Source organism: Biomphalaria glabrata, chromosome 12 (assembly GCF_947242115.1).
Source record: "Biomphalaria glabrata chromosome 12, xgBioGlab47.1, whole genome shotgun sequence".
In the NCBI taxonomy this organism is placed as follows: Eukaryota; Metazoa; Mollusca; class Gastropoda; family Planorbidae; genus Biomphalaria; species Biomphalaria glabrata.
Genome location: NC_074722.1, coordinates 14,483,037 through 14,497,449, shown reverse-complemented (window position 1 = coordinate 14,497,449; position 14,413 = coordinate 14,483,037). Strand labels below are relative to the sequence as shown.

General features: G+C 36.4%; 1 protein-coding gene across 1 annotated transcript; it reads right to left on the bottom strand.

The window, feature by feature from the left end:
* Positions 1 to 3,508: 3,508 nt before the first annotated feature.
* LOC106056218 (uncharacterized) lies at positions 3,509 to 10,293 on the bottom strand. The gene is made up of 7 exons (XM_056005848.1): positions 10,148 to 10,293; positions 8,269 to 8,348; positions 8,046 to 8,117; positions 6,665 to 6,727; positions 5,854 to 5,886; positions 5,375 to 5,476; positions 3,509 to 3,916 (listed from the first exon to the last, which is right to left on the bottom strand). Coding segments are annotated over exons 2-7 (336 nt in total). The 5' UTR covers positions 8,333 to 8,348; positions 10,148 to 10,293; the 3' UTR covers positions 3,509 to 3,914.
* Between the last annotated feature and the right edge of the window lie 4,120 nt (positions 10,294 to 14,413).

Sequence of the window (14,413 nt, the reverse complement as noted above, 5' to 3'; positions counted from 1 at the left end):
CACAATAAACGTCTTCCGAAAGAATGAAGGGTCAGAATGTAATAAAGATTATGTACACACACACACACATAAATACATATAATGTTTTTTCGCGGGTTGGGGGGGGGGGGTCGGGGGGGTCCCCCCCCCCAACCCCCCCCCCCCCGAAAAAAAAATCCTGGCTACGCCCATGGTCTATGGGGTTCCCTTACTTTTATTCCTGACGGATTTACTTATAGTCCCTATAGCACTATATACAGTTCGAAAATATCCAGAGTCTACTATTCACTAATTTCACTACTTTCAATCAATTTGTTTCGAAATAAAATAAATAAGTCATCATCATAATCTTTCCTTTGAGTTCCTCATGGAACATAGGGCCTCAGTGGCTTCCCAGCTCTTTCCTGTCCTCTCGGCTTCCTCTGGTATACTGCGCCGCCATGTTCTTTTTGGTCTTCCTCTACGTCTTGTTTCCTGGGGGTTCCACTCTAAGGTCTGTCTAGTTCTTTTGTTGGTATCTCATCTTATCTTATCTGATACAGACGTTTCTTCAAAAAAAAAAAAAAAAAAAAAGAAGATGATTACGTCATACGCGTCATGTATTTAGTCATGCATATTAACCAATGACCTAAATTCTGCAAAGTCACTGTTTTTTCTGGCTAGCTCAGGCAACCGATTAAATGCTCTAATAGCACTAGGGAAGAAGGAGCATTTGTACAAATTTGTCCTAGCATATGGAGCGAGGAATGTGCCTTTATCTTTGTGTCTTTCTGAGTATTTTATTAAATTTTGGTTTTTATATTTGAAGATTATGCGGTTCAGTGTTTTGTGGATAATTGCTACTTTACTTTTGAGTCTTCTATCCTGAAGGCTTTCTAAATTTAGTGATTTTACTGAAGGTGTTACTCTAGTCAAATGTGAATATTCGTTTGTTATGAATCGCACTGCTCTATTTTGTGTCTGTTCCAGTTTCTTAATGTTTTCTTGAGTTGAGAGGTCCCAAACAGAGGATGCATATTCTATTATTGGCCTAACCAACGTTAAGTAAATTTTAGTTTAATGTTCTTATTTGATTTATAGAAATTTCTTTTAATAAACCCTAATGCTTTGTTTGATTTTTTTGATAATTTCATCAATATGTGGATTCCATGACAGTTTTTCATTTATTATAACACCTAGGTATTTTGCTTTTTTAGTTTGTGTTACTATCTTTTCTAAGGGTGTGACCAATCCATCTACACTTCCTCTCTAAGATCTGCACCTCTATATTTTTCTGCCCACTCATCTCCCATAGTTTGGTGTTTTCTACTTTGTCGTACCAGGGTATTTGTAAGATATTTCTCAAACATCTGTTGATGAAAGTCTGTAAGTCATAATTAATTGTAAATTAATAAAAAAAATAGATAAGTCTCTTTTGTAGTGTGGTGGTGGCAGCGGGGCTTATTAGCTATGCCAACACATCAAAATTTCTTGAACAGAAAAACTAAATATATTTATTTAATTCACAAACAACTTCAATCCTGCCATCTGCTTTGCGTATAATTGTATTAAGCACTTCAGACATTGCCAGTGACAGATCTTTGTGGAGAAATGTTGCCGCCCAATGCACTGAGCGGCGCGGGAGGATCTAAGTCTAAAGTCAAGCACCACCAATAGTAAAGATGGACCTGATCAACTATTCTCAATAAAACCTACATATTACAAAGAAACCGCTTCGATAGCCTTCTCTCTCTCTCTATGGCCTCTCTCGGCTGCAAAGCGACTATGGATCATCTCATTGTGTCTTTCTGGGTATTTTATTAGGTTTTGTTTTTGTTCAGTGTTTTATGCATAATTGCTACTTTACTTTTAAATATTCTATCCTGAAGTGTATCTAAATTTAATGATTTTACTAAATGTGTTACTCTATGTTATGAACCTCGGTGATTGAGCGGTAAAGGCTTGGCTTGGGCACCTCTGAGTCCACCAAGCTCTAATGGGTACCTGACATTAGTTGTGAAAAGTAAAGGCGGTTGGTCGTTGTGCTGGCCACATGAAACCGTCGTAAACCGTTGGCCACAGACCTTTACATCATCTGCCCTAAAGACCAAAAGATCTGAAAGCCATGCCTCGGGGCCATTTTACTTTCCTGTCATATTGAAATTACCATCATAGACTTGGCCTCGCAGTTTGTTATATCTCGTTTTGAATCTGTGAGAGCTTTGCTTTTCTGTCAAATATCTCAATATTCATATCAATTTAAATGAAGTTTTTATATTAATATGATGTTGTTGAACTATGATCCAAGTTTCAACCAATTACCATTGGGCAATCTGTAACGATCCCATTGCGAATTATGAGCGCTAGTAATATTAAATATAAATCCTTTTTTTTTCAGAAAAAAAGAAAGAAACAGATTGAGCTTTGAGAAAGTTGAATAATTTGTAACTGAGTCAAAATTTTGTATTCGTATTAATCAGGTCAAATTTCCCTTGTTCGAGATACCTAACCCAATAGTTAATTAACTAATTTTGTTTTTTTTTAAATTATTATTATTGATTCTTGTGTGGTCAGAAAAAAAAATTCTGCAAAATTTCAGCTTGATCCGAGAATGGGTGAGGGAGAAATAACGTGTACAGACATTTGATCAGACAGACAGACAGACAGAGTTGATATAAGCTTTGTACAAATGGTGCCAGCTGGCAACAATTGAAACCACCAACGCATGATTAGGACTAGCCACCATTACAATAAACCTGATAAAATAAGGCAGATCTTTACATCAAGGCAGTCTAGGCTGCTGCTATACAAACTCTAGTACAGTTTAACGTTTTGAAGTTGGCGTTTGGTATAAGGATGTTTTGGGAAGGCTTTTATTTATTTATTTTTTTTAAATCGCCTTTACGAAAGTGCAATTATGTATTCCAATTCCGTTTTAATCCTCAAGGGCTAATGTGGGCCCCAACTGGTTATGAGTCATGGGCCAAAACGCAATAAATCCATTTGCGCAGTGGTTGGTATGTCACAGACTGTGGGCCCCTAAGGGTCGTGGTCCCGGGTTCATTGATCCCCTTCGCGCCATGTATGCTACGCCACTGAGTGAAGGGAGGACTGCATCAATGTTAGCTTTCAGTTTTGAAGATATTCTGAGTCCTCTCCGTTGCCAGACTTTTTCGTGAAGTCTGCCAGAAGCAAACCTGTCACCTCGTGAACTAGATTTTCATTTTGCTGATATGGCAATATCCCAAATAGTCAAACTTAAGGTAACCTAGTCCATTACAAACATTCTTGTCCTTACATACAATTGTTTTACAATAATAGATTTTACAGATATAAAAAACAACAACTTTCAGTCGTAAAATGAATATGGCTTATCTGATTGGGATAAAGATCCAGGGCATGTAGAAAAGTTGTTACCAACAAAGCAGTTGCCACAGAAGATCAGGGTTCAAACTCGGGACAGTCGTGATGACACTCCGAAATGCATTCCACACGACCAGGCAGTCACCCAGATAATGAGACATCTACTTGACAATAACATAAGACTGACTTTCTTTGTACCAGACAAATGTTTTTAATTTTATACATGAAAATAAATGATTTTAATGCGTCACTGTAAGGTATGTATCTTCGCGTCAGCGCCTAACATAAGAGTATTTGTTTGTATCAGCGCCCAATATAAATGTAAATGTTTGTGTCAGTGCCCTAACATAAGTGTATATGATTGCGCCAGCGCCCAAGTGTGATATTGTCACTAGTACTTAGCATATGTGTAGGTTTCATTCAGTGTTTAGATGTGTATATTTGCGCCTGTGGTGTCGCTACGCAGTCACAACTCATTACGTTTGCCACGAACTCAACAAGGATGTATTCATCTTTCACCATTCTGTGACATCATTCAGTCCACTAGGTCAATGAGATCACCGCAGCAAAATTTAAAGTTGGCAGCAACGATTTCCTGTATAGATGCAGTAAACAAAATTTACAAAATGACAAAATGTAAACAGGTAACATAAGAGAAGTATTAACAAGAGGGGAAAACAACATTCAAATTTGTATCGTTGTTTCTGACAATGTGGAGTGATTGTTTCACTGGACCGATACAAATGTTTTCACATCTCAAGGCAGAGCATCACTTACAGTATTTACAATCTTAAATTTACACAACTGACGGTGGCGATGTCATGAAGCCCATTGCTAGCATTTTCTTTTTAATTAGGTGGAGGGGAGGGAAGAAATGTGACTTGAAGTAAACTCAGATAAAGAAATCCTTAAAACTCAATGGATGAGGCGAATTGCAAAAACATTTTTAGTAACCAAGAGAATGTTGGATGAAGACTGGACCATAAGTCACTCAGCCAATTACGTATCTCCAAACATATCTAGGTGATCAAAGTTGCGAGGATTGATGAACAAGTTGGAAGTAGGGAACCTAAAGCCAGCAGTAACTTTTTCTCCTATTCCTTTCAATCCCTCTCGTTTTATCTCTTTCTTCTTTTTCATTTTCTTACTTTCTCTTTTCGTCTCTTTTCGTCTCATAACGTATCTCTATTTTATCCTTCTTTCTACATGGAGCTTGGAACATTATTCTTGATAGGAATCTACATTTTCATGAGGGTTTTTATTTCCTATTTTTACCGAAACCAGTATGCAAATAACACTCTCGCTTTCATTCTTTCTTTTCTCTCTCTGTTATACTCTCCATTTTCTCCTTCCTCACCCTCTCTCTCTCTCCCTCACTATTTTTTACACACTCTTTATTTTACGTACTCTCTATTTCTATCGCCTTTTCTCTGCCCCCCTTCTCTCTCTTACACGCTCTTTCTTTTACTTTCTCTTTCTCTCTCTATCTCTCTCTCTTTCGCCTTATCTTTTTCTCTTATTCCTTTATTTCTTTCACCCGCTCTCTCACCGCCTCTTTCTCTCTTGCATTCTTTCTTTCTCTTTTTTTTATCCCCCCCTTTCTCTCTCTTTCTCTTTCTAGCTCTTTATATCTTTTTCTCTCTCTTTTCTGTCTCTTTATTACTATCTCTATCTGTTTTCTTTTTATTTTTCTCTTAAAATATGTCTTTCTTTCCCTCACTTTCTCACCCTCTCTTAGTCCATCTCTTTCTCTCTTTCTTTCTGTCACCATTGTTTTCTTTCTTCCTCTTTCTCTCTTTTTATTTCTCTATCTCTCTTTCTCTCTCTTGCTCTTTCACTTTCTCATTTTCTTTTTCTCTTTTCTTATCGCACTCTCTCTCTCTCTCTCTCTCTCTCTCTCTCTTGTTCTCTTCTTCCCTCTCTTTCGCTCTCTATCATTCGTTCTCTCACCAACTACTTTTCTCTTTCTTAAACGTTATTTCTCCCCTCTCTCAGGGCCTCCTTCACGTTAGTCTCCCAGACATGTGACATTTGTATGACAGGAATTACTCACAGAAATGATAGTCAAACGGATGATGTGGAACCGGGAACCTTGGCGCCAAAGGAACTAATGGAACAGGAGCAATGTCAAAATGTGGAGGTAAATAAGCTGGACCTGAATCCAAAACATTCATGTTAGTATAAAAACAAATTGTAAACTATAACTTTATAATATATAACTCTTTAATAGCTACATGACAAAAACAAATTGTAAACTATAACTTTATAATATATAACTCTTTAATAGCTACATGACAACACTTGAATTGTGACGCAATCTGTATTAGTTTTATTCTTCTAACATCAAACTCTCTTGGTTGTCTTAATAAGTACGTGTTCAACAAACACATACGTGAAATGTTATTTTCGAATGTCATTAGAATGCTACCAAATAGCCCATAGGCCTCTGGTCGAGATACATCTATACTAATTAGATTTCATTGGTGATATTAACCTTCATATCTTAATCGAATGCCTAAGTGATAACCTTACCTGGTCTGTGATAAATGTCTGGATCTGAGAATTCTGTAAAAAAAAATATAAACCAATTTTATGAACTGCTAATTTTCAGATACAAAATTGAACTATGCAGTATATTTATTAATTAATTTAATATGAATTAGAGGCATTCTGTTTCGGACAATAGGAGCTCATAAACTTGCTTGGATCTTTTGATTTTCATTCAATAACTCTTCATTTTCCTTCCCATTAATCCAACGGGCAAGTTTGCTGGGACACCATTTGTTGACCTATTCAATTTACCGTCGATATCTGGGTAATGGGAACTGGTATTTTAATTATATGTATCTAGCTCTATATTTTTTTAAATACAAATTAATACTTTGAAATCACATGTTTTAGAAGAGCGAGGATTTCAGCTCCAGTCGCCTCAATGTAGCGCCTCTCTGTAAACGTCCGTTTTATGGATAGCGACACTGTTCCCTATCGTGTAACCTCAGAAGTCTGGGAACCAACGCCTTACATGCATGGCATCCCAGCAGAGATCCATTAGCCTAGTCTAAACCAGCCGTCAAACCGTTTCACGAGGACCGCCATCAGTACCCTTGAGATGGAGTGGATGGCGGTCACATAATAAAAAGAAATTCACTGTCGGTGCGTAACTACCGGCTGCTCTAATAGTGGGTTCGCACTGTGTATTTTTTGAAGGTTTTAGAGAGGGGATGACACAAGGGTCACTTGACACTTGACATACACTCATTTTTTGGCAAATATATATTTGAAATGGCAACCTTTCTTTTTAACACGACTCATAAAGATAACTCATTAACGAAGTACGCCCTACCTGTGACTCGAACAGCACTGACACCACCATAGGCGTTCCGAACATATTTCCGTTCATGGGAAACTGGAAAGTACAATGGAAATAATTGTATCAAGTTATAATAAATTAGTAGAAAACACAATATTTTCAATTACTAACCATATTTTCGATATTTATTTCATTTAAAAAGCATTTTAATTTTTTGTATCTAGAGTATCATCACTTCTAACTATTTTTGCTATAATTACTATTCTTATCTTAAATCAGAATAAGATCTTTTGAATACACACACACACACAAAAGAATATTTATCAAGAAGATCTTTACATGTAACATTCTAACATCTCTAAAGTATGAACAGAATTTATTTTATTTAATGTTAGAGAAAGGATGGAGGCGAAATGAAAAAAAAATTGTTTTAAAAATTAATTATTTTTTTTTTTACTTTGTTTGAAATTATTTTTTACATTATTGAAGATAGCATAAAAAAATCAAATTAAGAACACTTAAAAATAAGATAATAAACTCATATTGAAAAACATGCTATTATTTAGTATTTATTGTAACTAACAGATGAATTATAGTTCTTCTCAATAATAATAAGGCTTGTCTACGAGTCAGAATGAGGAATGCAGTATTGTCAGTGGCAAGGCAACACTAGATGCGTTCTACTTAGAAATATAGAATGTGGGCAGTATTTCACGTCACTATGCAGAGTCAAACAACCAGTTCCATGTTTTTTTTTTTAATTTGCTTTTATATATCGTATCTTTCATGCTTGTGGCACAGATAATATCACAGTAGGAGACTATTTTTGTTTGGTGGACCACGAAAAGGCTTCCGTGCTGTCATCAGTACATTAGGCGCCAAGCAAACAACTCTCCTCTTGAGATTTGAGCTCTAGCCCTCTTGTTAGGTGGCTACGCCGAAGACAAGAGGTTTTGGTCTCTCAGCAACACACCTAAAACTAACTAATGACTCCAGGATAGATGGAGCACTTGTACGAATTCGTCCTAGAATATGGAATAAGAAATGTGTCTATATCTTTGTGCCTTCCATTTCATTAGGTTTTGTTTTTGTATTTCTAAATTTACTTTACTTTTTAGTCGTTTGTCCTGACGCGCATCTCAATATAGCGATGGTGTCACTCTACTTCAATGTGAATATTTAAGTGTTATAAATCTCATGTCTCTATTTTGAGTCTGTAATATTAACTTTATTATTAACTTTAAATATTATTATATATTAACTTTATTATATTTATGGACGAATATCCTAATATTTATAATACCAAGGTTAAATAGAATTTATTTTATGTTCTTGTTAGATTCGTAACAACAACACAAGGTCCTTATCCAGCACTAAGGTATGGGTTAAACTATAAGGTCGTAAGGCTACTCACCGTCAAATGACTGAAGTTGACCATAAGCGTTTCTACTCATAAATTTTTGGTCGGGTGCATCGTAGTCAGGACCTGGATACCGATGAGCAATGATGAAAGGGGAAAATGACATTTATTTACGAGCAATGTGAATAGAGTCAGAATTACTGGTCGTTAACTCGATTGGATAACAAATTTATTTGAATTCCTAGTTGAAGTACTACAATTAAATAAATAAACTGACCTATATAGAATGAACACGCAAATGGCAAGATAGCGACCAAAAATGACAATGGTTTAAAGAACATGATTCGAGTGTGTTAGCTGTAAATATAAAACATTATGTATATTAAATAAAATCTATCTCAGGCTTAAAGTTTATTAATTTAAAGTACAAAAAATATTTTTATTTGAATTAGAAGAGGTAACATATTCTAAAAATATCAGTCTAGTTAAGTGGACAATGTAATTTAAATGGACATTGCTATCAGACAGACAGTCCAGTTAAGTGGACAGTGTAATTTAAATGGACATTGCTATCAGATAGACAGTCTAGTTAAGTGGACAATGTAATTTAAATGGACATTGCTATCAGATAGACAGTCTAGTTAAGTGGACAATGTAATTTAAATGGACATTGCTATCAGACAGACAGTCCAGTTAAGAGGACACTGTAATTTAAGTGGACATTGCTATCAGATAGACAGTCTAGTTAAGTGGACAATGTAATTTAAATGGACATTGCTATCAGACAGACAGTCCAGTTAAGTGGACAATGTAATTTAAGTGGACATTGCTATCAGATAGACAGTCTAGTTAAGTGGAAAATGTAATTTAAGTGGACATTGCTATCAGACAGACAGTCCAGTTAAGTGGACAATGTGAAATTAATTGGATAATTGTAATAAGTTGATTATGTAATTAAGTGGATAATATAATTACGTGGAACGGGGTCTCAAAGAATAATCTGACCTTGACAATCTTAGCTTGTTATGGTACTTGGCTGACTAGATATATATTAACGTATTTTGTTTTCAATATAATTGTAATTCTAATTGCAACATACTTTTTCTAAACTCTTTCTGCCTTAGTTTATTTAAATTTTCTATATATTTTTTTCTGTTTGTAATTTGAATTTATTATTAAGCCATCATTTATTTAATTTGTTTAATGAAATATTTAGTTTATATTTGATTTTCTATAATGTCTTTCAGATGGCCTTTAATGAAACTCCAGAGGCCATCAGCTGGTTGGTTAATGTCTTTTTTTTTTATAAGAAAGTTTCTTGATAGTTGAATGCAGCTTGGTGTAATTGTGTTAGGTTGCATTTGTTCGAAAGTAAGGTTTTTCTTTTAGGTTTTCTATTGGTTACTGTTTTTATTTGACTGTCTATTTTAACGACGTTGAGTGTTAAGTGGAATAAAAATCAAACCGAGTCTTCATGTACGCAATAATGCATCAGTACATGTACAAAAAGACATTCCAATGTAGGTACTATCTTTTACGAGTTTCATTACATTCAATTCAGTAAGACATTATCTAAATTCCATGCATTAAAAATTGTTTTGGTAGTTTTGTTTTTCACTTTTAAAGGTGCTGTTAAGGGTCATGACCCCGCTCGCATTGAACCCCTTCGCTAGATTTGTTGTCACGCCACTGCCTTAGATGATCCTGATTGGCTTGATTTCTTTGTATTAAAATCGGAATATTTGTAAATCAAATTGGACGCCAAAGTTCTGCTGCTCATTCAAAGGGCCGATAGTCATGTGTCCCTTACTGTCTCGAGTGACCTCTTTTTTTTTTACATAGTTACACCAATAACTCATGAAATACGTAATTAAGTTTTCAAAATGCGTTCGATAGTGCACAACTATTAATAGATCTATATGTAAATGCAGCAAGACATTTGTTGACTAGGTAGGCCTACTTCTTTGTCCATTACTTCGAGTAGATGCAGTGCAAAACGAGGCCAAGATACGAGTCTGGCCTTACACAAGGTTTGATGTAAACTAGAAGGGCTCACCCATGAAGGAAAGCATAGATAACATTTGTTGCTGCTTTTTTTTTGTAACGAAGTGCAGCAAGCAATTTAAATAAAGTATGAACTTATAATGCTTACTTACTTCTCAAGTTCTCCTCAGTCAACAGTGAATTCCTTCTATACTACACGTTATATATAGGCCTACACTTTATATATAGGCCTACACGTTACTACTCTCATTAATCCAGCCTCGGTATCTATAGAAGCCGAACCTGTCACCATTCAATCTCATGCACCTACCACAGTACTGACACGAACACATACACACTCTCATTCTCTCCATCCCATCTGTCTCTTTTTCTTTTTCCAATACACACACACACACACTCCATTTATACTTCAAGCTGTCAAAACCTGGACGTTCTCAGTGCAACCCCTTTGTATTACTTCCTGCACCGGACACACTGGCACACCTCTGACCGCGACTCTCCTGTCTAAGAGGTAAAAATCTAACTCACGATAAGCGAGGGCTGTGTCAGTCAGTTGTCATCCTGTTGGCATGTCATCTGTCATTTCATTGTGTTCCCTCTACTTGATATATTTTTAAAAATTCAAAATTTGACTTTGTTTGGAAGTTGTTCTTCTTTGTTGTTGTTTGTTTTATAAATATTTGTTTTGTTTGCTAAGAACACATTCATTAAACCGTATTCACTTCTATTCACTCTATATCTATGTCTTTTTATATTCGATAAGAAAAGTTGTTTTTACAAATAAGTTAATGCCCTATCCAGTTCCTGATAAAAACAAACTGATCAAATGACAAGATAAATATGTGTTTTATGCATATGTTCTCTGTTCTGTACAATTAATATACAAGAAAAGTTTACCAGGCCCTAATGTAAGGTTCAATAATCAGTTTTAGACATAAAAGTGTGTTTTTTGTTGTTCTTTTTTACATCATTACTAAATGCTAGGCTTTTATAAGAAGAAATATTCTACATCGATCCCCCCCCCCCCCCCAGCGTTAAAATACCAACAGTGAAGATTTGTTACAGTAAGTTTGAGGGTTAACAACGAGACAGAGAAATGCTGAACTGTGTAGGAAGTGAAGACAGAAAGCGAAAGTAGAAGATGGAAAATTTTTAAAAAACTAGAAAGAGATCTTTGAGCTTTACGATCATTTCAAACATGCCATAAGGACAAGGGCTTGGGATGAATCTCCTCATTCAATGTTTGGCAAATAGTTTTCACACATGAATGAATTTCAGTCTTTGAATCATTTCTCACTCATTATTATAATTATTACTTTTAAATCTGTACACACTACATTCACAAAAAGGTTTCAAATTTTACACTTTTTTTAAGTAATGGAAGCTCTTTCTCTCTGTGTGTGTGTGTGAATCGTGTCTTGTGAATTCTGAATTGTTAAACTTGAATTAATATGTTATAATGTAAACTATTAATGTTATTTAGATGGATCTAGAGATCTTTTGATTTCCTGACCTTCCCGTATCAACTTAATTGTATGTGGTTGTGTTGATAGAATCTGTAAGTTAAATGTCCTGTTATGAATTTTAGTGACAAGTACTGCACTGATATCAATGTTACCATAAGGAAGAGTAGAGACTACACCCAGAACATTACCATTTTCATCTCTAGAAAAGCTTTGTTCGTCTTTATTCTGTTGCTAATTGTGAACTGATATTACTTGCCAACTTCGACACGAATGTAAACGTACGTTAGATTTCGAGTGCTATAATTTTTTAATGTTCTCAGATTTAGAAGATAAGCAAATCAAGAGATACTTAACATTAGTGGACGCGCCATTATTCGCAGGGACTAATGATTAACTTTCACCCATCCCTTCCTCTGTTGAACCGTTGGGGCACCACACATAACCTGTTGTCATTCTTTGTCCATTCCTCTCTTGTCTTTTGCCTTGACTAGAATCTTTTTCTTTTGTAGGCCTGTCCATTTTTATGCTGTCTTTCCATCGCTTTGTCTGCTTCTTTTCCTTGCAGTTTAAGTTTGCGTTGAACTGCTGACCATAGTCAGAATACGCAAAACGCATAAATTATATTTTAAAAATCTCTATATAATTCTCTTCATGGCTCAAGAGTTTGGACACCTAATATTGGAAATATCACTCATTTATTTCTGCAAGTCGGACAGACTAGAGTTATCCCACAAGTAGTATTCACCCGTCACTAAATAGCAGGGCCGACTTTACCATTGTGACCAAGAAGTAATGGAAAGAGAACAAATAATCTACTCTGTATTTACCAGTCACAAAATAGCAGGGCCGGAATTAGCCATTGTGAGCCCAATGCGAATCGGATTTCGCGGGGCCCAGTTTGGGTAGGGATACGGATAATAAGTGAAAATTAAAAGTTTGTATTAGAAAATAAATTCGTCTCTGCATTTTATTCATTCTTTACAACGCATAGAATTACTTTACGAGCCTTGCGTGTAGCGAAGTCATACAGTATATCATAAAAATTCTATTTCCGACATAGATCACGCTCAATAGCAAGAATTACCAAATGTTTCAATCTATATTTGAGAATTGTTGACCTCAGGCAATTCTTCATTAGTTTGAGGCGCGAAAAGCTTCTTTTACTAGATTCCACAATTACTGGTATTGCATAAGGCCGTTTTTTTTATCGCGCGTAGGATTGGCGTTTTCCATATTGAATGACACCCCAAAATGACAATTTTTGTCTATATATTTCAGGAGATTTGTATGAGTTTTCAAAAGATTTTAATAATTTCCGGATACTTCCAAGACTTTTTCGTATATTTTGCAATTTCAGGAGATTTCCAGTAGCTCCTGGTAAATCAGGAGGCCGCGGGAAATCTGTTATAAAATGGTTTAATTTAATAATGTGTACACTTAGAATTAGCGCGGGTCCTATGAAAGTGCGGGGCACACTGCGGACGCATAGGTTGCAGAGGCCTAAGGCTGGCCCTGCAAAATAGCGGCGTATGCTACGCCGCTGGTCGACTAGTACTCTATATTTCACATCATTTATTATAAAAAGGTTTATCTAACGAAAAAGAATATTAAGATTAAAAAATGTGTTTCTTGCATTTGGGTCTGGCTAAAAATATTGGGCATTATTTGCTAAATTTTCACTGTTTAACTTTTTGTCACAAACGTTGGTCCTAAGTATTGAAATTGAACGATCTTGTTGTGCAAGCAACTGAACAGAAGCCACCATTGATCGATAAAACTAGGCCAAGCAGTCAACTTGTAAGCACCCCGGACTGTCGTCGCTACGGTTTCAGGCTCTAACCCTACCCGAAACCATCCTTTGCTGTCCTGCGGGACGTTTGGGCAAGGATGTAGTTGCTATACATTAGAGGAAAAGCTTCTAAAACAAGGAATAACAAGTCCTGGTTCATGAGAACTGTTTCCGAGGAGATCCACCAAACAAACAAATGAAACTTCCGTTTGACTACAATAGTCCACCACAGCATTACTGTTATAACGATAACAATATAGATGCCAAAACTTATATACGTAACAAAATCACACACGACCAGCGCTTTATGAATTAGGCCTCCGTGGACTTCTCGGTGACAAGTGACACTGAAACACCGTGACTGAAAGTAGAGTTGTTCTTTTTTTAATCTTTCTGTTCTAGCCTTAGTGAAGAGGAGCCGATCACTTCGTCCAGTCCTGACATAACAGTGACTTAATGGGTGCAAATTGTTTATAAGAATTTTGTTTGTTTTAGAAAGGAATATTTCATGAAAAAGCTCTTCAAGAAATGGTAGCCACGTTCGAGTGATATAAGGATGTATTAACTAGTGTATTTAGTCGATGTCTTTGGGCCAGTGAAGTATTCCAGCTGGTAATGGCAAAGGTAATCAAAGTTATTTTTCAGTTTATAAAGGATTGGTACAGTGCAAGTTCTATGGGCACTGATCGTACAGGGATAGCTAGGGCATTCGAGGCTATTAGAACCCGAATGTTCAACAAAGAAACCAGCGCGACTACTGTCATGCTGGTCACAGACTCTCGCTCCAGTCTCTTAGCCATGGGTGGCGGTGGGGGAGGGTCAGCCGTAATAGAAGAGGCAGTGGGCGCCGTAGATAAAAATCTGCGGATTTATTGGAGCTTTTGTTTTTATGCAGTGGACGCCCTCGCATGCGGCGTGAGGGGCAATGAGGCGCAGACGTCCTCGCAAGAGAGGGCAGTTGGCAGCAACGTATCTCAAAGCATCAAGCACGTTTTTAAAGGCTGTGGCAGAAATCCGAGCACTCATTTATAAGAAGTGGTTTAAGTCCTGGGAGGAATCCGACAGAGCACGTAGTGTCTGGCAGCATATGCGTCACCCGGATCGCGACGATCCGTGGTGGCGGTTGAGGAGGTCAGACTTAACAACCATTACGCAGTGTAGGA

What these genes read in the sequence shown, in the direction of transcription:
- LOC106056218 (XM_056005848.1), bottom strand. Translation starts at nt 8,332, where the DNA reads ATGTTCTTTAAACCATTGTCATTTTTGGTCGCTATCTTGCCATTTGCG. An exon ending in TCAACTTCAGTCATTTGACG is followed by an intron (nt 6,728 to 8,045) that starts GTGAGTAGCCTT and finishes TGTACTTTCCAG; the next exon opens with TTTCCCATGAACGGAAATAT. An exon ending in CAGTGCTGTTCGAGTCACAG is followed by an intron (nt 5,887 to 6,664) that starts GTAGGGCGTACT and finishes TTTTTTTTACAG; the next exon opens with AATTCTCAGATCCAGACATT.